The sequence below is a fragment of the Helianthus annuus genome, chromosome 5 (genome assembly GCF_002127325.2).
Source record: "Helianthus annuus cultivar XRQ/B chromosome 5, HanXRQr2.0-SUNRISE, whole genome shotgun sequence".
Classification (NCBI taxonomy): domain Eukaryota; kingdom Viridiplantae; phylum Streptophyta; class Magnoliopsida; order Asterales; family Asteraceae; genus Helianthus; species Helianthus annuus.
The window spans coordinates 143054236-143075867 of NC_035437.2; the positions used below are offsets into that span (position 1 = coordinate 143054236).

The 21632-nt window shown below is 39.0% G+C and overlaps 1 protein-coding gene across 2 annotated transcripts; it reads right to left on the reverse strand.

Moving 5' to 3' along the window:
- Positions 1-3186: 3186 nt before the first annotated feature.
- On the reverse strand, positions 3187-8040 carry LOC110941614 (nucleoporin GLE1). 2 transcript variants are annotated; one of them, XM_022183273.2, is made up of 7 exons: positions 7900-8040; positions 7728-7815; positions 5264-5477; positions 5053-5169; positions 4820-4972; positions 4545-4736; positions 3187-3471 (listed from the first exon to the last, which is right to left on the reverse strand). In XM_022183273.2, the coding sequence occupies exons 3-7, from the start codon at positions 5330-5332 to the stop codon at positions 3256-3258; spliced, it is 747 nt and encodes a 248-aa protein (XP_022038965.1). In that variant the 5' UTR covers positions 5333-5477; positions 7728-7815; positions 7900-8040; the 3' UTR covers positions 3187-3255. The 2 variants fall into 2 exon arrangements, with proteins under 2 accessions (XP_022038965.1, XP_022038964.1); XM_022183272.2 differs by having other exon boundaries at positions 5253-5477.
- Positions 8041-21632: the final 13592 nt, after the last annotated feature.

Genomic DNA, 21632 nt, shown 5'->3' on the forward strand with positions numbered 1-21632 from the left:
TCTCTCGAATCGTGTGTATACTAACTTCCCTCACACCGACGATTCTATACATAGCCCGTTTCCACAAACGCCCATCAACCTTTCACAAACATCCATCAACCTTTCCCAAACCGGAACCGTCCCCGAAACTCAACCCCCCATCGATGGTCCTTCTGCATCAAAACCCATGAAGAAGAGAAGTCACAAGAAAAAAACCGAGGCCGAGAAAGCACTTGAAAGAGCCAAACAAAAACAACAAAGATGGGTCGTTAATGAAGAAGTTGCATTGGCGAGGGCTTGGCTTCAACAATCTCAACATCCAACTTTAGGTATTTTTAAATATTTTGTAGCCCTTATTTTAATATTTATGTTTTTTTATATAACTTTGTAATATATTAAATTTTGTTTTGATTAAAATAGGAAATTTTCAACATAGAAGCCATTTGTGGGAAGCGATTAGTAAAGTATTCCATGAAGAAATAGAAAGGGAGCTTTATCGTGAAAATGATAGCTTATCCTCGAAGTGGACCGAGATAAGCGGGTAACTCACCAAATTTAGTGGTTTTTTACATAAGGCAAAGCAAAACCCAAAAAGTGGTGAAATCGAAACTGACTTTGTGACAAATGCATTGGTTACATACAAAACGAATGTGGGGAGCGAATTCCGTTTCATGCATTGTTGGGAAATTTGTAAGTTCCATCCCAAGTGGGCGAATATCCCCCAGTGGTAGCGAAACTAACACGTCTTCCAAAAGGTCAAGGACACCCTCGTCCCAAGCCCAATCCGATGCACGAGATCAAGAGTTGGAGGACTTTCTGGATGATTCGCCAAACCGGCCTGAATACGGAAAATATGCCGCAAAAAGGCGCGCTCAAAAATCAAGATCGGGTACGGCATCGCCTTCAGTTAGGAGTTCGGGCTCGCGTAGCGGAGTATACACCGATCAGTTGGATGACATTGCAAGTAAGTTATATACATTCAACGTATTCCAACAACAAAGGGCCGAAATTCGGAAGAACAAAGAAGCTCGGGATGCCCTGAAACAAAGACGAGATGATATGAAATTTCTAGCACAGCCCATCAATCACCTATCAGGTGAAGTGTTGGAACTAATGTTGGAGACGAGAGAAGAGATAAAGAAAAAATATTACAAGCACTAGGAATTCTTTTATGTAATTTTCTTTATTTAAAAAACATTATTAAAAAATTTAAATTTTTTGTTTTAAAAATAAAGTTTGGGCTGGCCACGCCCCAGACCCCCGCCCCACCATACCGTCTTCAATGTGGGTCACCCCAGCAAAGCCCACCCAAGCCACGTGTCAACCCATGCCCCAAACACCCACCCATGTTTAAAAGACACGGCACAAACATAAACATGAAAATAAACCTCCATTTTTAACACAACTTATAAAAATTTGATCTTTCTGTTCGAAGCCTTTTGTATGGAAAATAATCAGTTTTGCGTAGGTATGAATATATGTCTATATAACTTAAAATATAAAATCGATGGTTTTTTCACCACCACTCTCGACTTTCAAAATTTCCACTTTTAGCTTATAGTTTTGTAATTCATATTTTTTGCATATAGAATTTTCCTTATTTATCCTCTACTTTTGTAACTTGCATCTTTTACCTATACTTTGGTAATTTACGTTTTTGGCACAAATGCTTTATACCGACCCCTCAACTTTTAAACTTTGCTTTTTATATTTTGACGTAAATTTGGTATACGCTTTCGTGCTTTATTTTGTATGTTTCTTACATATGAATCGGGTCATATATAATACGTTTTGACTTGATGGTATAAATTCGAGTTAGTCGAGTCGCATATAATACGTTATGATTGTACGGTATGAACTCGATTTGCTTTACGTTTTAATCCAATTGCAACGCATCTATAGGTTACATTGAGTTCAGTCGGATACGTCAAAAAACGCATTTTATATGATTAACACATCACATAAAGTTTGGACTAATCCGTTCAACGTTTGCGATGTACCCGCACTTATTACTAGTTACTATGAAAGACAAGATGGAGCTGCTCGAAGACTTCTGTACATAACCTGGTTCATTCCCTATAATTTTTCCCTTTATTATTTTTATCACATTCTATGGAACCTGCTTGAAGACTTCTGTAAGATTCTGATATGGTTATGGTTAAACAAAAAAAGATAATAAAAATAATTAAAAATAACAAAAATATAAAAATACATTGGTCAATTAATCAAACTTAACCGAAACGACCCATAACCAACAGTTATCTGACCATTGGTTATTGTTATGGTCAAACAATTTTCGTAACCGCAGCTCAATTATTGGTTATAGTTAAGCCAACATAATTGAACCGAACCGACTTTGCACACAAGTATTTTTTTATAGCATATCAATGATGCATTTTTAGATGCAAACTAGTAGAGTTGTTCATAATAGACTTGGCATTAGGTCGTTTAAAGCTCTGAAGCCAAACTTAAACGAGCTCGAGGACAAGTCATTGAAGCTCATTTAGTAAAGAACAAAACCAACTTCCATATATCACCATGAAATGGATTGTATGAGGCTTGAAAGTGGTGTTAGAAAATGGTGGTTTGTGGTGGGGATATGTGGTCGTAGGGTGGGGAGAGACAAGAGGGGACACTACTAGAAAATCAAGTCTTTTCTCACGGCGTATTTTGTGGCAAATTTGTGGGAAACAGGTAGTAGCAACAAATTTCCCACGAATTCTTTTGGTGTGAAAAAACTTCGTCGGAAATGGCATGAGCGACAATTTTCCTACAAAATTTCTGGCAATGTTCCCACAAACCGAACTTGTCGGAAGATTTGCGTCAACATTCCCACAAAGTTTGTTATAAACTTTTTCTTTCTATTTAACAACAAATTTGTCACAAAACATATATTTTTAATATATTTTAAATATTTTAATTTGGCGACAAAATTCCTACGGTTTTGAGATAAATGTTGTGACAAAGTTCCCACGCTTCTAACAATCATTATTTAAAATTTGTGACAAAATTCTCACGGTTTTTAAATTTACTCGGTGACAAAATTCCCACGGTTTTAAAAAATAAAATAAATTCCTTTAAACTTACTGACAAAATTCCCATTATTTTATAAATCAAATTAATATTATTAAAAAAATTGAAAACCAAATTCTTTTAAATAAATTGCAGAAAATCCTAAAGATTCCAACAAAAAAAAAACATGTAGTCTTAGAATAAAAAACAAAATGCACGTTTTTGTAACAAAACTAACATGATCTTTAACATACATAAAAAAAATTACTTTTTTCCGAATTTATTAAACTTTGCTTCCATGTATTTCTGCCATCGAGCATGTTCGGACCGCTCTCGTTCACGTTCAACACGTTCTTGTTCCCGCTCTCGTTCACGTTCAACCCTTTCTTGTTCCCGCTCTTGTTCAAATTGTTCAAAACGGGCTTCAATGTTTTGTCGAGCCTCTCGTTCCTTTTCTAGTTCAGCTTGAACTTTTTGGAGCTACAATTTGTTAAAACGAATATAATTAGCAGATATTAACAAGTAACGGGTCAATCCAAAAAAATGACCCAAACAAACATACATGTATATATTAGATAGCACAGGAGGGTCCGTTGACCCTCCGGCCGCCGGCCGGCTATGCAAGCTTTAATATGTCATCCAGTGGGTTTTCGTATTATGAACCCCCTAATTTTTAGTTGAGCAATAAATGAAGTGAAAAAGAAGAAAGATGAAGGGCGTAGGGCAAAAAAATGGTCATTTGAGTAATTCTGATATACGCCATAGTTACAGAGAAGGATAAAGTGGATAAAGAAGGCGATGTACATCCAATAAAAAAAGCCTGGGCACTATTAGCTGTCAAATACTTTTTTTTTGGACAGCTGCAGACCAGTTGGTCCACCGGCTGGCGCGTTGCCAACCTCCCTGGGTTCGAACCTCGCACGACCCGCAGTTAAGCGCCTTCCGTACCGGTCGAAACGCCAGCCCCCTTAATTCTCCAGCTCCCTCCCGTGCGGGAACCTCACTGACCCAGGATCGAACCTGAGACCAAGTGAGTAAACCCTCACACCTCCGACCAGCTGGGCTGGCCATCATTGGCAGCTGTCAAATACTTATACTGTGTTCTCTTTCTTTTCAAAAGTGTAATATTAAACAACAATGATAATAATATTTTAAAGTGTGGGTCTGCCTTTTATGAGAATGTTAACAATTTAGAAATTTAATAATTTTCAGTTAGTTTAGACACTGTCAAGATTTATTAATTTGTTCTGGTAACAATTTTTAAATTTAATAATTTTCATTTAGTTTATAGAATGTCAAGATTTATTAATTTATCAAGTTTCAATTTTTAAATTTTTTTATATCGGTAAAATTTTTATTATTATTATTATTATTATTATTATTATTATTATTATTATTATTATTATTATTATTATTATACACTAGCAGATGAGTGTGTGTCTACGTATATATTGACCCTCCGGTTAAAATTTTCTGGTTCCGCCACTGGATAGCACACACTAGTCTGATACATTCATACATATATATACACACAATAATAACAGTAACATTACCTCATCCAATTGTCGGGTATCTGACACACTAGCTGTGGAAGATGTTGTTCCAGTCAACACAAAATGTGGATCAGAAGATCCTACCCCAAACAACTGACGACCCTGACACTCGGGATGCAGACTCTCCCACACTTCCATATCATCGCAATCCGTGTTCCCATACTTATTTTCAAGTTTTTTCATATAAGAGACCTACAGTTTATCAAAACAAATGGCTTGATATTGTACTAAAAGATGATACAATAATTATAAATAAATGATAAAAGATAACTTACATATGAACGTTTTGAACGATCGGTAACAAACTGTAACTTATTATAGTCATTTGCATTGATCTCCCCATCATTTAATCTCTTTTTACACTCTTTGGTGGCGTGGGTATGAAGTAATACTTCCGCGAATCCAACCTTTTTACCCTTTATTTTTTCCTACATAAAAAGATGCAATGTAATTTATAAGTTCTAATTGTTCATATAGGTTTCTAAAAGTAATAATATGATTAGCTTACCAAGTTGCGACGGTGTTTGTCAAACCCTTTGGACCCGCCTGTATGACGACATAAGTCATTCTTCCGGTTTTCTCTCCCTACTTTGGACTTCTTTTCCCAATCTTTAGTGTTCCAAGACTATAGTGGTAATATATATATATATATATAATTAATACATAAAAATAATTAAGCCAAAAAATGTAAATTATTAAAACCTTTACCATACACATACGTTCCCATTTCCTACGAGGCACTCCATTGGGCGGATATTTGCATTGTATCTCAAAATTATATCCGTCATCGGGAATACGTTCCCTCGCCTTTAAAGCTTTGTTTTTAGAACTTTTCCTCATATCGCTCATTATGCCTCTAAATCGATCCTTGAGCACACAAATAAACGAATGACGTATGCTCTGGTGTGCTTTTGGATCCCATCTATACATAGTCTACAAAAACAAAAACAAAAATAAAAATGCAATAAACAATACATATAATCATAACATATACAAATAAATAATTGATAAATTACTCGGAAGCGGTCAAACATGCGCGTCTTTACGTTTTGGGGGATCGTTTTGAACGGGTCGTGTTTGGGTCAACCCACAAAACTTCTGGCTGTGTTCGGGTTCATATGTATGATATGATTTTCGGGTTCGGGTTGGGTTTAGGTTCGTGTGAAATTTTCGGGTTCGGGTCGGGTTGGGCCCGCCACCCCATGAACATGACCCGTTTAGCACCCCTAGATTGAACCAAGGGTTTAGACGTTTAGTAGGGACTTTGTCGGATCAGAAGAATGGTGGAAAGGAAACACAAGGGCTGTGGGTTCAGTCATGAATCCATGTAACTCAGCAAGTTAAAGCAAGTTGGTAAGAAAGTAGCACTGGATCCCAAAGTAAGACAGCCTCAAAGAAGACACCAAGGAGAAATAGACGAGGCAGAGCAAAAGCCCACAGGAGAAGATGGGAATTGTGTGTCATCCCACAACAGAGGATAAGTATGGCGAAAGAACTACCCTCAATGCTGGTTTTGGTGGTAGAGGAGATAAGGAACCTGAAGTAAAAGGTCATCGTCTCATTTGTTGTGGGCAATGGAAGACGAAAAGATGATCGCCGCAAGCTGTGACAGGAACCAAGAGTCATCAGGTACCTTTGTTTCATACGGCTGCTCAAGGTTCAAGGACCCTATCACATAATTTTGAGTACCTCTTCAGCAAAATACGGCGTTTACAGGACGTTCTATTGATTATTCGGATCCTCATATATCAAGGCAAGATATATTGCTTGAGTGGTAAAGATATAACCTTCAGTCGTTTTCTTGTGAAATTTTTGAAGGGTACTTCACTTGGACATGGTGGTTATCGAGAATATGTATAAAGAGCATCAAAAGTTGTTCCAGCTTTTAATTTTAATGTGATAAAGAAGATGACGTACATTTATGTTTAAAATAGATCAGGTCGAAGAAGAAAGATTAGATAGGGTTGCTAGAATCATCTCTGGTGCTACATTGTCAATCACCGGTTGTTGCGCATCAGAATCTGTGGAATTATGTATTAATTCAGGGTGAGCGTCAATCACCAAAGATGACAGGTCCATCAACAGGTGCAAAAACCGTACGACAAGAGTTGGTGGACGAAAAAGGACCAGAGACACGTTGTTGAAATTGCATATTTAAAGTACTATCTTTATTGAATCTCATCTCGTACATCCATTCTCTATCCGATGACACTTTTATACCTCTATAAAATCCCGCTATTCTATACCTAAAATCCCGCTATTCTATACCTATAAAATCCCGCTATTTATATTAAAACAGATAAAAAAACAGAAAAAAAACTAGGCGCCAAAATCAGATAGCGACACACGAGCTCTTCACTATAATATCCGCTGTAGCGCCCGCTATGAACGCTATTAACAACTATGTTTTAACCGAAGAGTTTATGGTTACAATTCATAAAGATCATTCATAGATTGTTATCTAGACTAGGGCTGACGTTTTTTGACATAGCCTAGGAGTTTATAGGTTTTAAGTTGTCATTTCCAACACATTTAGTAAACACCAAAGATGACAGGTCCATCAACAGATGCAAGAACCGTACGACTAGAGTTGGTGGACGAAAAAGGACCAGAGACAAACGTTACTAAAGCTATAGTCAAGGTCACGTTACAACCATGTAACAAGGCCAATTAATCCATGACTAGTGGCAATGTGGCTGAAGAACTCGAGCTCTATGATTTGGAGGCCAAACATGATTACATCAAATAATGTTGATAACTTTTAGATGTGCTTGCACGTTGTACAGATGTTTATGATAATTGCAGGTAAATGTAGATATGAAGATGTGTAAACAATGCTTGGTAATAGTTCGACCGTGTTGTTGTGGGTCTTTACTGAAAGAAGGCAAAGAAAAAGATCATGTTGGTACAACTATTAAAGCTCTGTTGGGGCTATTTATGGGTCACGATAACTGTAATGGTAACAATAAGAATAAATTGTACAACATGTTTCCAAAGATAGACGATTCTAATCAAGTAGCAGTCAGATTATCATCAATAATAACATATACAGATAGCAAAAATATAGTTCTTTGCGTGTTTCGTAATTCATAACCACAAAAATAAAGACAGATGTCACATTGAAATTAAGCCAACATGATCCTCAAAAGTGAAGATTTAATCAGATATGGGTTCAATTCGTACCTGTTGTAAAGGAGCACCACCAAAAACCACCAACTCAGAGCCTACCGATGGTGGAAAACCACTAGTAGCAGTCGCACAGTCCTCAGCCCTAGTTAGTGAAGTCGAATCTTAGAGATGATTAATTAAAGTATGGAGATTTATATCTTGGCGAAGGGAATAAATGAGAACTTACCAGTTTTGATCGAACTTTGAATTGTAGCAGCAAGTTGTCGCTCTGAAACAAAGAGGGAAACCACCTAAAACCACCACACCGTCCGCCAAGTATAGAACAGCGAAAGAGATGGGAGGTATAGCGCCAAAACACAATCAGCGGGAAAAGAATATTTAGGGCTTATATAATTTGGGGATTTTAATTTCCATTTATAAACATAACATTAACTTATATTTATTAAATTGTATTTATATTTCATTATTAATTGTTATATCATATTAATACATATACATATATATGATATAAAGAAGTTATCGTCAATATATATCAAATTGTTTTAGTTTGTTATTTAAATAGTATAGTATAACACCAAATAAGCTTCTATTTGTTTTATTTTGGGTAAATTACACTTTTCGTCCTTTATGTTTGTAGCGGGTTGCAATGGATGACCTTTAACTTCAATAATTACAGGCACAGTCCTTTTTTATAATGGTGGAGACGATAAGTGGTGGAGAGGAGTTGTCAATAAGAGATCAGGCACAAACAACTTTTTCTGTCTTTTATGAACTTGAATATGTGACGGTGGTGGTTCCGATGACATGTCATGGCGGTCGAGGTCGAATAGGCCTATGGATCCAAATTGAATGCTCAATTCAATTTCGCCTCTATTACCGATTGAAATTCATCCTCTCAATCCCCCATCGATGGTCAGAGAAAGAAACGGATAACCGTATTCACCCAAAAAAAACTTACCTCCGACGCCACGGTGGTCAGAGAAAGAAACGGAGACGAGGAAACGACATGGTCGCTGCTAGACTTCATCAGAAGCAAATGGGATCGAATTGGGGTGGTTTGCTTCGGTCACCGTGAACCACCTCAAATTCAAGATGGAGGAATTCTTTGGTGGTTGTGTGGAAGAAATGTGGAAATGATAACTTTTCGAAAGCTTTTCAAAGCTTAGTGAAGAAGAATGTGCCAAGGAAATTGTGAAATTGCAGGTGTATTTTACATTTCAAAGCTTAGGGTTGACTGCAGAATAGTGGGGTTGGTTGGAGAGAGATGAAATGAGAGATTTTAGGGTTAGTGTTAGTGTTAGGGAAGATGGTGTTTATTAGTTTATTAATAAATATTTTAAATAAAAACATGAAATGACCATAATACCCTTAAGTGGATAGACATAACTGAAAATTTTAACATGGTTAGTGCTAAAGGACGTAACGTGTAATGAGTTTTACAAAAAAAAAGGACTGTGTCTGTAATTATTGAAGTTAAAGGTCATCTATTGCAACCCGCTACAAACATAAAGGACGAAAAGTGTAATTTACCCTTTTATTTTATAGTTTCCTTACACGGTGAACACGTGTCAAGGACATATCACGACTTTATTTTTAAGGTTTTCTCCATCAGTTGTTTTAAGAAGTACCAATATCATAACGAATCGAATCAACACTAAACAAGCTCCCGCCGCCTAGCGCAGATTGAACAGATTGAACCTTACTAGACGTAATGTGTAGGTCCCTTTTCGCGGAGGATTACGAACCTAAACCTTGTTATACAAACCTACTAGCGAGTGCGGAATCCAAGCTAGCAAGCAAACCGAGTTAGTAGCAAGTAGAGAAACAAACACACAAAGATTCACCGATTAACACTAGTCGTATTAATGCAAATGAAGGTTTCGGTTACAAGCTCAATGTTTACAGAAGTGTTCTATAAACTCTCTAAGTGTGTGTGTGAGTTCTGGGCAGAATGCTCTCTAAGCTTCTATCTCTCGGGTGTGTGAAAATGGCAGAACTTCAGAACTTCCTCACACTCAACACATGCATGGGTATATATACCCATCTCAGCAAGTCTGCTCGAAGGATTCGACAGATGGTCCGAAGGATCATCTGTCGACCACATGTTACACGAAAGATCAGCATGGACCTCGAAGGATCATCCTTCGAGATCTAATAGTCGAACCATATCTTTCGATCACCTCGAAGGATCAGGTGTATCCTTCGAGGCTATCCTTCGATCAGAACATCTTTCAACTGTTGTCCAAGTCAAACCGGAGGATGGTTGACTTGGTCAACTTACAACACAAATCAGGACATCGTTTATATCAGACCGAATACAGACAAAGTACAGACACAAGTGCACCAACAAACTCCCCCTTGGCTGTAGCTTTGTCTTTGATCTCTAAGCTTTGTCTTGTTCTTCTAAAAGTGTAGACGCGTCTTGAACTTCGACGGTCTTTGGTCTTCAGGTCTTCAAGACTCTGATGTCCTATCATGTCTTCAATGTCGGAGGATCTTCAAAGTCTTCACGTCTTGAAAGTAGAAAGTGTATCAACAAACTACCCGTATCATGTAGGAAGTGTGTTGACAAACTCCCCCTTAACATAAGCTCCCCCTTGAGTTATGCTCGTGAAAAGACTTTATCTTTATGAAGTGAGATCCTTGTGGTGTTGATGATGGCCAGCGGCAACTCGATCATCTTCATCTTTTGAGCGCCTTCTCGTCGTGTCTTCATTCCAGAGCTTGTCATCGACTATGTTCTCCCAGCCTTTAGAATCTGCACATGCAAGAAATCTAAACGCGTAATGAGAACAACTGCTTGGAATATAGTATAAACAAATGACACACGAATGACCATGTCATAATCAAACACCGTCCGACAGTTTGAAAGTTTAATAAATTTGTCAATTTAAGTCTTTAACTTTCAAAACATGCAAATTTCGACCGTTTATGAAGATTTAGTCATTTCGGTTTTCAGTCAGGTTTCAGGTAACGAAGACTTGAGCTCCAACATCGTACGATCGAAAATAAAGCAGAAATAAAATCTTTTTGGCTTTTATAAAGTTTATATTAAAACAAACCTAAAATCTTTTTGGTATTTTTGAAATTTAAAAGACAACAATTTAAGATCCTTTGAGTGTTATCAAACGACATCACCGCTAATGTCGTGCTGATATGCACCAAACGACGAAACTGTTTAAAAGAAAAACAATAAAAAAATTAAGCAGTAAATAAATAAATACAGACATTCTTTTTGCGAGTTTCGAGGGTAAGAGAATCATATCAGTGTACGGTCATGCCAAAACACTCTTGTTGTTCAATTAGTTGACATTAAGATAAGCATCCTATAACAATTATCGGTATTGTTGTCCACTTAAGCTCAACTTATCAGATGTAATCATGGTTAGAGGATACGTTAATGTATGATTTATACTTACCGACCGGTGTTCATCCACATCACGACACATTCCCGTATCAAGGTATGCACGAGAGTTCATCTTACCGATGAGTATACCGATTATCATCTGTTTGACCGTATAAATTGTGAGATACTCACTTATTTTGAATTGAAAACAAGCCCTATGTGATATAATCACTTATTGATGAGGAACTTGATTTTCGTATGCATGAGGGCACAGGTGCAAGTCCGTGAACAGGTCAGTACTTCCGTACAGCAGAGAGACGAACTTGACACCCGGATAAATGTGATATTTTTATCACTTGTTTGATTTGGACATGTGATTGTTTATCACTTATTGAGGTCGAATGCAGTATGTATATATGTACACGTATGTATAGTATCATGGAAGATCTAGACTTGCGTCCCCGTTATTTTTCGGTAAAAGATACAACCATGATACCCAGATGATAAGCAGCATAAAGACCGAATATCTCAGAACCTCGGCAATCTATCAAACGAAATTTCGGTACTAAGACCATATGCCAATGAATGGTTCCCACCTGGTCTTCAGTCGATTAAGATTTATATCACCCTGCACACTTTAAAATGATTGTGAGCCTACCGATACATCTTATATAGAGCTGCTTATCGTTTTACATTTAAGGTTTGAAGAGATTTGGATAGACCACTGATGTACTATCATTTTCTCTTTTGCTCTCCAGGAAACTCATTTTTGTTTTTCTATTGTTTTTGTGTTTTTGAAATTTTTCGATGTTTTTGGATTTTCAGATTTTTGGATTTACTCCCCCTAAAATCAACAAACTAAGATAAATTTAAAAACACACAAAGATATTTACAAAAATGATTTTCCGATGTTGGTTTTACTCTTGCTTGACCTTAATGCCGTTTACCAATAATAAAAAGTCAAATCTTGATTTGTCAAAAGCTTTGGTAAATAAGTCGGCACGTTGGTCATCGGTGTGGACCTTAACAACATCGATTAGCCTTTTCTCAAAGCAATCACGTATGAAGTGATATTTGATTTCGATGTGTTTGGTCTTTGAATGCTGCACAGGATTTCTAGTGATATCTAAAGCAGCAGAATTATCAACGTAAATAGGAGTAGTTAGGAATTCAAAACCGTAGTCCCGCATTTGTTGTTGAATCCAAAGTACTTGGGAGCAACAACTTGAAGCAGCAATGTATTCAGCTTCGCATGTTGATGTAGCTACACACGTCTGCTTCTTGCACTGCCATGTGACTAGGCGATTTCCTAAGAACTGACATCCAGCCGTTGTGGATTTGCCGTCGATTTTGCATCCGCCAAAATCAGAATCACTGAAAGCTACCAATTCAAAGTTATTATCCCTAGGGTACCACAGACCGGTGTCAGGGTACGCCTTCAAATAACGAAAAATCCTTTTAACAGCAGCAAGATGTGAGGCCTTCGGGTTAACTTGATAGCTAGCAAGCAGGCACGTTGGGTACATTATATCTGGCCTTGATGCTGTGAGGTACATGAGAGATCCGATCATAGCGCGATAGTTTGAGGGACTAACAGCTTCTCCCTTCAAATCTGGAGTAATTCCGTGATTAGTTGGCAATGGGGTACCAATGGGCGTTGCATCAGACATCTGGAATCGGCTCAAGATGTCACCAACATATTTAGTCTGATGGATGAATATCCCAGACTCCGTTTGTTGTACTTGTAGGCCCAAGAAGAAGGTCATTTCCCCCATAGCACTCATCTCGAATTTATCCTGCATAATGCGCTCGAATTCCCTACACAAGACATCATTAGTAGAACCAAAAATAATGTCATCAACGTATACCTGTACCAGAAGAAGATCTCCATCTTGTTCCTTGATGAAAAGAGTACAGTCGATAAGACCTCTACGAAAACCGTTCTCCAGCAGATAGTGTGATAAGGTTGCATACCAAGCTCGTGGTGCTTGATGAAGACCATAAAGAGCTTTGTTGAGCAACCAAACCCGATCGGGATGGATAGGATCTTCAAAACCTGGAGGCTGTTCGACGTACACCTCTTCTTCAACCACACCGTGTAAAAATGCACTTTTCACGTCCATCTGATAGACCTTGAATCCTTTGAAGGACGCATAGGCTAGAAAGATTCGAATTGCTTCGAGACGTGCAACAGGTGCATAGACTTCGTTGTAGTCGATCCCTTCAATCTGACGAAAACCCTGAACGACTAAACGAGCTTTGTTTCGGATAACAACTCCGCGGTCATCCTTTTTGCATTTGAAAACCCAACGGGTACCAATCTTCTTGTATCCAGCAGGTTTCTCTACAAGTTTCCAGACACCCAGCTTCTGGAATTGTTGCAGTTCTTCCTGCATTGCTTCAACCCAGGCATTATCCTTCAAGGCTTCTTTCCACGTTCTTGGTTCTTCTTGTGAGACATAACACGCGAAGGACCAATCGTTTTGTTGCCCGGATTCTCGAATAGCTGCATACAGGCCTGCATTGTTGTTGTTTCGCAACATGTTTCTTGTTTGTACGCCACTTTGCACATTTCCAATGATGTTTTGTTGAGGATGGGTATTATGAATCCTTGTTTCTGGATTATCTGGAACTGGAACATTTATACCCAGGTTGTTAAGATTAAGATCAACAACCAATTCAAGACCCGGAATTGACGAAGAGGATGATGCAGTAGCCTCAGCTGCTCTATGTGTATCCACTGGAGGAGTACCCTCTGAAGTACCATGAACTGCTGTTGTAGGAGCTTCCTGATCTGCATCTAGAAATTCATCATCCTCTGAAGATTCGTTCAATTCGTTTGCATCATGAAAATCCTCATTGTTGAGAGTATTGTTGTTCACCGAAGAAGATGGTTCTTGATTCACAAGAATTGGACGAACCACCGGTGAAACTGTTGCATTGTCACTCTCGAAAAACATCCTAGCCGCAGCATTTTCTTCAACGGCTTCAACATTGATCGAATTGAAAAAGTCATCGTACTCAAACATCCAAGGTTGACCCGGATTTTTGACTGGCAAGGTGTGCCTTTGTACTCTGACCTCAGACCATTCCTCGACCCTTTTAGTCTCTAGATTCCAGACTCGTAAGTTAGGGGTGGCATACCCAAGAAAGTATCCATCAATTGCTCTTGCCCCAAACTTTCCATTAGGATCGATGATTGTGCATGGAGCTCCAAACGGTTCTAGATAAGACAAATCTGGTTTCCGTTTCTGAAGAAGCTCAAAGCAGGTCTTGTTGTGTCTTTTGACTGTAAGGACTCTGTTCAATGTGTAACATGCAGAGGCCACAGCTTCAGTCCAGAATGGAATGGGTAACTGTGACTCTACCAACATTGTCCTAGCAGTCTCGATCAATGTGCGGTTCTTACGTTCAGCGACACCATTCTGTTGAGGAGTATAAGCTGCACTAAACTCATGAAGAATACCCTTTGAAGTGCAGAACTCCGCCATGGAATGATTTTTAAATTCAGTACCATTGTCGCTACGTATCCGCCTAACCTTCAACTTATACAAATTCTCAATCTGAATGATCAAGTTTTTGATAATGCCAAAGGTTTCACTCTTGTGTGCCATGAACGCAACCCAAGAAAATCTTGAATAATCATCAGTAACCACGAGGCAGTATTGATCACCCCGAATACTCTTGTGCTTGACAGGACCGAACAAATCCATGTGCAAACGTTCAAAAGGAACTGCCACTGTGTTGATCTTCTTTGTAGGGTGCTTCTTCTTTGTTTGCTTTCCTTTCTGGCACGAAACACAGATGTCTTGAAGATGGAAATTTTTGAGAGGAACACCATTCACCAATTCATTTGAAACCAAATGATTCATTTTGCGTAAGTGAATGTGACCCATTCGTCTGTGCCAAGAGATAGTGTCTTTTTCTGTGGCTTTTGAAACGAAACAAGTTGCTTGTGCAGACGTAGTAATAGCCTGGCTCATGTCAAGGACGTACAAATCATTTATCCTTGGAGCCGACAAGAGAATCCATTCTTTTGGAATTTTGAAGCCGGGTTTCAGCACATAACATCCATTAGCATCAAAGTGTACTGAAAATTTCTTGTCACAAATTTGAGAAACACTAAGAAGATTGTGATCAAGTTGTTGCACAAAATTGATCTTGTCAAAGCTGACAATCCCGTTAGATATCATTCCTTCACCCGTAATGTATCCACCTTTATCTCCAGCAAAAGCAACATAACCTCCTCTAATAGATTTAACGTCGTAGAGAAGCTTCATGTCGCCCGTCATGTGCCTGGATGCCCCACTATCAACAATCCAGTGACTACTGATAGTTCCTCCTGAAGCACCCTGCACATGAACTCAAATGAATTAGTTGGAGATGGGGACCCAAGCCATTGTGGTCTTGGGTCTTCCATTTTCATCAATGACAATAACTTCTTGTCTTTGATGGTTGGTGAATTGTGATGGTCCCCCTGATTCAGTAACCGTTTTTGGTTTCCAAGTCTGTTTGGTTTCACCAGTGTTTTTCTTTAAAAGTTTAACTTCTTGATGATTTGAAGTTTTAGAATTGTCTGGTTTTATAACAACAGATTGTTTTTGAACCACATCGGTTTTAATCGCTTTTTCTATCTTTTTGACCTGTTGGCGTTTCTGTTTCTTTTCCCTTTCTTTTACAAGGCGGGGATCTTGTTTTGTGGAAACAGTTGGCTTACGGTCAGTTTTGCCACGGGGATCATCAACCTTTCCTTTTTGTTTATGAAGATATGGGCAGTTTCTAATAATATGCCCAATGGTTCCACACTCAAAACATGATCTTCGTTCTACAAACCCCGAAGAATCATGTGATCGTCTAGCCGATGATGTTGAACTTTGTGAACCCGAGGTACTAGGCTTTGAACTGCTTGGTTCATTTCTTTTCTCGACAATAGCTTTCTTGACAAAATCTAAGTTAGATTGATTTTCAAACTTTTCAATTTTGTCTGTTCCCGTCGATTTCACAAAGTTAACATTTTTCTTCTTCTTTTGGTTCGGCTTCTTGTTAGCTTGAGCCGGTGCTTTACCTTTGGGTTTGGTGTGATTTTGCTGTGTTGGCACTGTTGGTAATTTCTTGTTGCCAAATTGTTTTCGAATTTCAGCTTTTGGAATAGGAGGACACTGTGTAACTTTAACTTTAGGTCCTGCCTTTCCCAAGAACTTACTCGTCGAATTCTCAAAGACTTTGCAGATTAAGGATTGATTAACGTTCTTAATGGGAAAATCTTTGTCTGAGTAAATTTTATCATCACCAACTAGAGTGTACAGCAAATTCACACTCTCCGGCTCTCCTGCAGATGAGGACTCAGTTGCAACAGTCTTAGCGGGTTGAACAGGGGGATCACATAGAATGTGATTCTCAAGAGGTATGTCCTCATTTTTGGCTACCGCATCAGACTTTGCTGGGATAGTATCATCAGATTCATCATCAGACGAATCAGCATCCTCAATCACAACTGGAGGATCTTGATTCTGTTCAGCACTCACAAATGTATCTGCTGACACATCTGAATCTGAGGATACTTCCTTTTGGTATCCGAGTCCTGCAGCAAACTCCTTAACATCTAGAGGCACAGAAGGTTCAAAGAAAACCCTGTCCTCTTCATCAGGCATGGCGTCATAGTTATGTCTCACTGGTGGTGGACACTTCTTGTACCCTATGCATGTGACATCTCTCTTTTCCTTCTGAACGTCAATGATGTGATCTAACACATAGCTAGAACTCAAATAACTGTCTAGCTTGAGTTTGATCGCATCACTTTCGGTTTTCACACAAGCCATCTCTTTTTGCATATTCTCAAGGCGAGATATATACAAATTAATATCAGTTTGTTTTCTTGAAACCATTTTAGTCAGTTCTGTTTTATCCTTCTTTAATGTTTCAATTACTGACTTAAATTCTTTTTCATGGTTTTCATAAAACATGTTGGCTTCTGTGCATTTAGAGAGGTCCACAGTCAACTTCTGATTGTGGATGAATGTCACATCATATTTTTCTTGCAAAGCGTCATGCTTACTTTGCAAGTCACTCAAATTCTCATTCACAGTAGTATGTTTGTCTTGCAAGTCAAACAAACTAGCTTGTAAAGCATCATGTTTGCCTTGCAACTCAGACATACTTTTCTCAAGATCAGCACATCTAGCATGCAACCTAGCACATTCATCACAATTAACAGCAGTGGGTTCATCGACACGTACCTGACTTGATGAACCGTCGACATTAGCCATAAAGGCTGAATGGAGAGAAGACGAAGAGTAAGCAGCTTGATCCACCAGAATAGATCTTCTTTGAGTTTCTGCTACAGCTTCCCCCAAGAGTTCATCAATGTCAATATCATCCGAAACATTAGATGTCTCACCCACATGATCATCACCAGAGTTGGATGATTCTTCATCAACACTCCTGCTGTATCCAGAGGAGTCTTCATCTTCAGACGATTCATCACCACTGGCAGAAGATTCTCCACCACTGGTGTGAACTAGCTCCTTCACAATCTGAGCAAAACATGCTGTTCCATCAGGAGCATCACCACCCAACTGGATTGACCAGTCACAACCTTCATCCACCTGAACTGCAAGTGCTCGGTTGGTTTGGTTGTTGACAGGCACCAATGTACGATCATTGTTTCTGTTCTGCTGGTTGCCTTGGTTCCTGAAGGGGTTTTGATTCCCGTGCTGGGCTGGCTTTGTACATTCCCGTTTAAAGTGGCCCCGTTCACCACAGTTGAAGCACTTAACAGCTTGCTTATCGAACCCATACTTGGTGTCTCGCTTACTTTCCAAGCTGGTTCTGCCAGTACTTTCCATCCAATCCTTTGCTCTTCTCACAGCACTCGCAAAGGCCCACTTGATATCCATCAAGTCCATCTCTTCCTTATCAATCTGCCTGTAATCTTCTTGTGTCAGATTAATGTTTCCAATCTGACCTTCTATCAACCCACAGTACGCGCTCACTACAGTGTTAAGCAGCTCCATGTGTTCCTTAGCTACTTCTACACTGATTTTAGAAAAACTTGAAGTGTCAAGCTGTACTGTATTTGGCTTTGATTGTTGACCTGCAGCAGATGATGTTCCTCCATAACATGCATATTGTGGTTGTTGAGCAGGAGGAGGAGGAGGTGGTTGTATTGGATTTCCATACAGATCTGTGGTTGGAGACGGCTTTACAGGAACTTGCACTGGATTGCCATACATATCCGTGCTTGTGACAAACGCCGTTTGAAGTGGAGCATGTGAACCGGCTTTTGCAGATGAAGAAGTGGAGGTGCCATAATACATCTCTGGATTCTGTGGCACTGCAACTCTCTTTGCCTTCAACGTTTCTTCCTGATCCTTGTTCTCCAGAAGCTGCACGAAATCGTTGATATTTGTAGTTCTCAACGTTCCGTTGTACTTCAAGATTTCCAGGAAATTATTCCATTGAGGAGGCAATGCATCAGCAAACTTCTTTACCACCTCTGTTGGAGTCGTTGTGACTTCAAAGTTGGTCAGCTCAGTAAGTAGATGATAGAAACGGCTTGTCATATCTCCCAAGGACTCCTTATCCATACATGTGAAGCCATCGAATTCTTTCTTCAGTAGATCTCGTCTTAGTTGACGTGTGGCTTCATTACCTACTCCTCTCGTCTTCAATGCATCCCACAACTTCTTCGTAGTCTTGAAACTGACGAACTGATGATAAATATCCTTGCTCAGTGCTTGAGTGAGAATAGCGTATGCTTTCTTTTCTAAGTCATACGTCTTCTTTTGATCATCAGGAAGATCGGCAAATGTAGCTGTCGAAGAAGCAGCAACCTCGATAGTTTGATCGAATTCCGTAATGAACCGTAACCACAACTCTGTATTTTGACCAAGAATGTATGTATGAAAACGATCAACCCATCCTGGATATTCATGAAGATGCATCAACTTTGGAGGCCTGTTCAAACTTCCGGTTTCACTTTCGCTTAGTAGAAGACTTTGAATACTCGGAGTTTGATTTGAAACAAACGCCCATTGACCAGCTGGAGTGGCATTTGTTTGTGAGGATGTAGATACCGGAGATTCGGCCCATGATGGAGATTGACTAGTATTCATGTATTTTCCACTGTCTGGAGCCGGACTTCCCCACCAACTCGGATTCATGATAGATAAGCAAAATAAATGCTAAGTAAGAATGATCCGAAAGATACACAACCGAAAGATCCTGGTCGAAAGATCTGAAATCACAGAAAGTTGTTAACAATAAACAGATTACAATCGAAAGATATAATCTTGTTCGAAGGATCAACAGTACTCGAAGGATTACTGTTGACTCTCGAACAATGATCTCGAAAGACTCAAGAACACGAAGGATTCCCTTTTGAAAGATCCTTATCTTTCGTGTTAAATCCTTATCTTTCGATCAACAGATCTCGAAAGATTCACCAGTACGAAGGATCCTAATCTTTCGGACACGAATCTTTCGAAAAGATTCCTTTCTCGAAGGATATGTTTCAGACTTCGAAGGATGGGTCGAAAGATAGTAATCTTTCGAGCCTTCCTTGATCGACAGATATCGAAGGATAATCTTTCGATGCCGAAAGATATCTTTCGAGAGCTCTGACACAATCTGATCTGATGTGAAAGGTTGGTGAAAAAGGTGATGGGGTTGGTGAAGTTGCTTTCGGCAGAAGGGATGTTTCTGCACAACTTTCCACCAACCTTTTGACTTTCAAAAATTATACCCAAAAAGGCAAAACCTTATCTTCAAGTTCAGTCACCGGAAACACACCGGAATACCACCGGAAAACACAAAGTTTTCTAAAAACCAATTTTTATGTTACCCAACCCAAACTTGAACACTCCCGGTTAGTTTAGACACGTTTTTACTCAAAGAAAATGCAAGAAACTTAGTAAAAACAGGTGCAAAACCAAGTGTTTCAACACACCAAAACTTGTAAAAACCCGGTTTTAAACAAGGTTAAGAGCCTTAGCTCTGATACCACTTGTAGGTCCCTTTTCGCGGAGGATTACGAACCTAAACCTTGTTATACAAACCTACTAGCGAGTGCGGAATCCAAGCTAGCAAGCAAACCGAGTTAGTAGCAAGTAGAGAAACAAACACACAAAGATTCACCGATTAACACTAGTCGTATTAATGCAAATGAAGGTTTCGGTTACAAGCTCAATGTTTACAGAAGTGTTCTATAAACTCTCTAAGTGTGTGTGTGAGTTCTGGGCAGAATGCTCTCTAAGCTTCTATCTCTCGGGTGTGTGAAAATGGCAGAACTTCAGAACTTCCTCACACTCAACACATGCATGGGTATATATACCCATCTCAGCAAGTCTGCTCGAAGGATTCGACAGATGGTCCGAAGGATCATCTGTCGACCACATGTTACACGAAAGATCAGCATGGACCTCGAAGGATCATCCTTCGAGATCTAATAGTCGAACCATATCTTTCGATCACCTCGAAGGATCAGGTGTATCCTTCGAGGCTATCCTTCGATCAGAACATCTTTCAACTGTTGTCCAAGTCAAACCGGAGGATGGTTGACTTGGTCAACTTACAACACAAATCAGGACATCGTTTATATCAGACCGAATACAGACAAAGTACAGACACAAGTGCACCAACATAATGTATATTTTTTATGTGTGGATATTGTTTTTGTCATGGCAAGATCTTTTTTTGTTTTTTTTCGGTTATACCGAGTTTCGGTACCGTATTAATCCCGTTACAAAACGAAACGAATCGATAACGTTCGAATTCCCCGCCGCGTAGCGTGGGGAATTTCACTAGTTAAAATACATTTATTAAATATATCTAATTATTTATTTCATTTTTATTATCATATATAATTCTTTGTAAGTTATATGAAAAAGTTATGGTAATAGTTTAGTGGGGACTTTTTTTACGTTTCTAGAATAGTAGTTAAACTTCAAATTTAATAATAATGATTATTTCAAATTCCTGATAAGATATGGAGTAGTTATACCTAAATTTTCATATAAAGATATATACACAATGGTGTATTAGTTTATAAAAGTTAACTAACAAAATTTAACATAGTGAAATCAAATTAATAAAAATAAAGTAAATTACAAAAAACATCCTTTATATTGACACTAGGTTGCAAAGTGTGTCCTTTGTCTTCAAAAAGTATAAAAAACGTACTCGATGTTTGCAAACCCTTGCACGTTATGTTCTTTAGCCCTAACTCAATTGGCTTTCATGGTTAAATCTGACCAAATGAGTCCCACATGAGGGTATTTTGGTCATTTTACCCTAAACACTTAAATAAATAATAAAAAACACCTCTCTCCCCATCTCTCTCAAAACTCACTCTCCTTCCTCTACTCTCTCTCTCTAGAATTCCGCCATGGCACCACCATTGCCATCACATCACCGCCGCCCAAAGCTCCTTCGCCATCGCACCACCACTGGCATCGCACCACTGCCATCACATCACCACCGCCCATAGCTCCTCCACCATAGCACCACCACTCCATTGCACCACCACCGCCACAGTACCACCACCATCACATTACCAACTCGTCGTCATTACATAGCTCTTTCGTCGTCGAAACCCTAAAAGTCGTCGTCGTTTA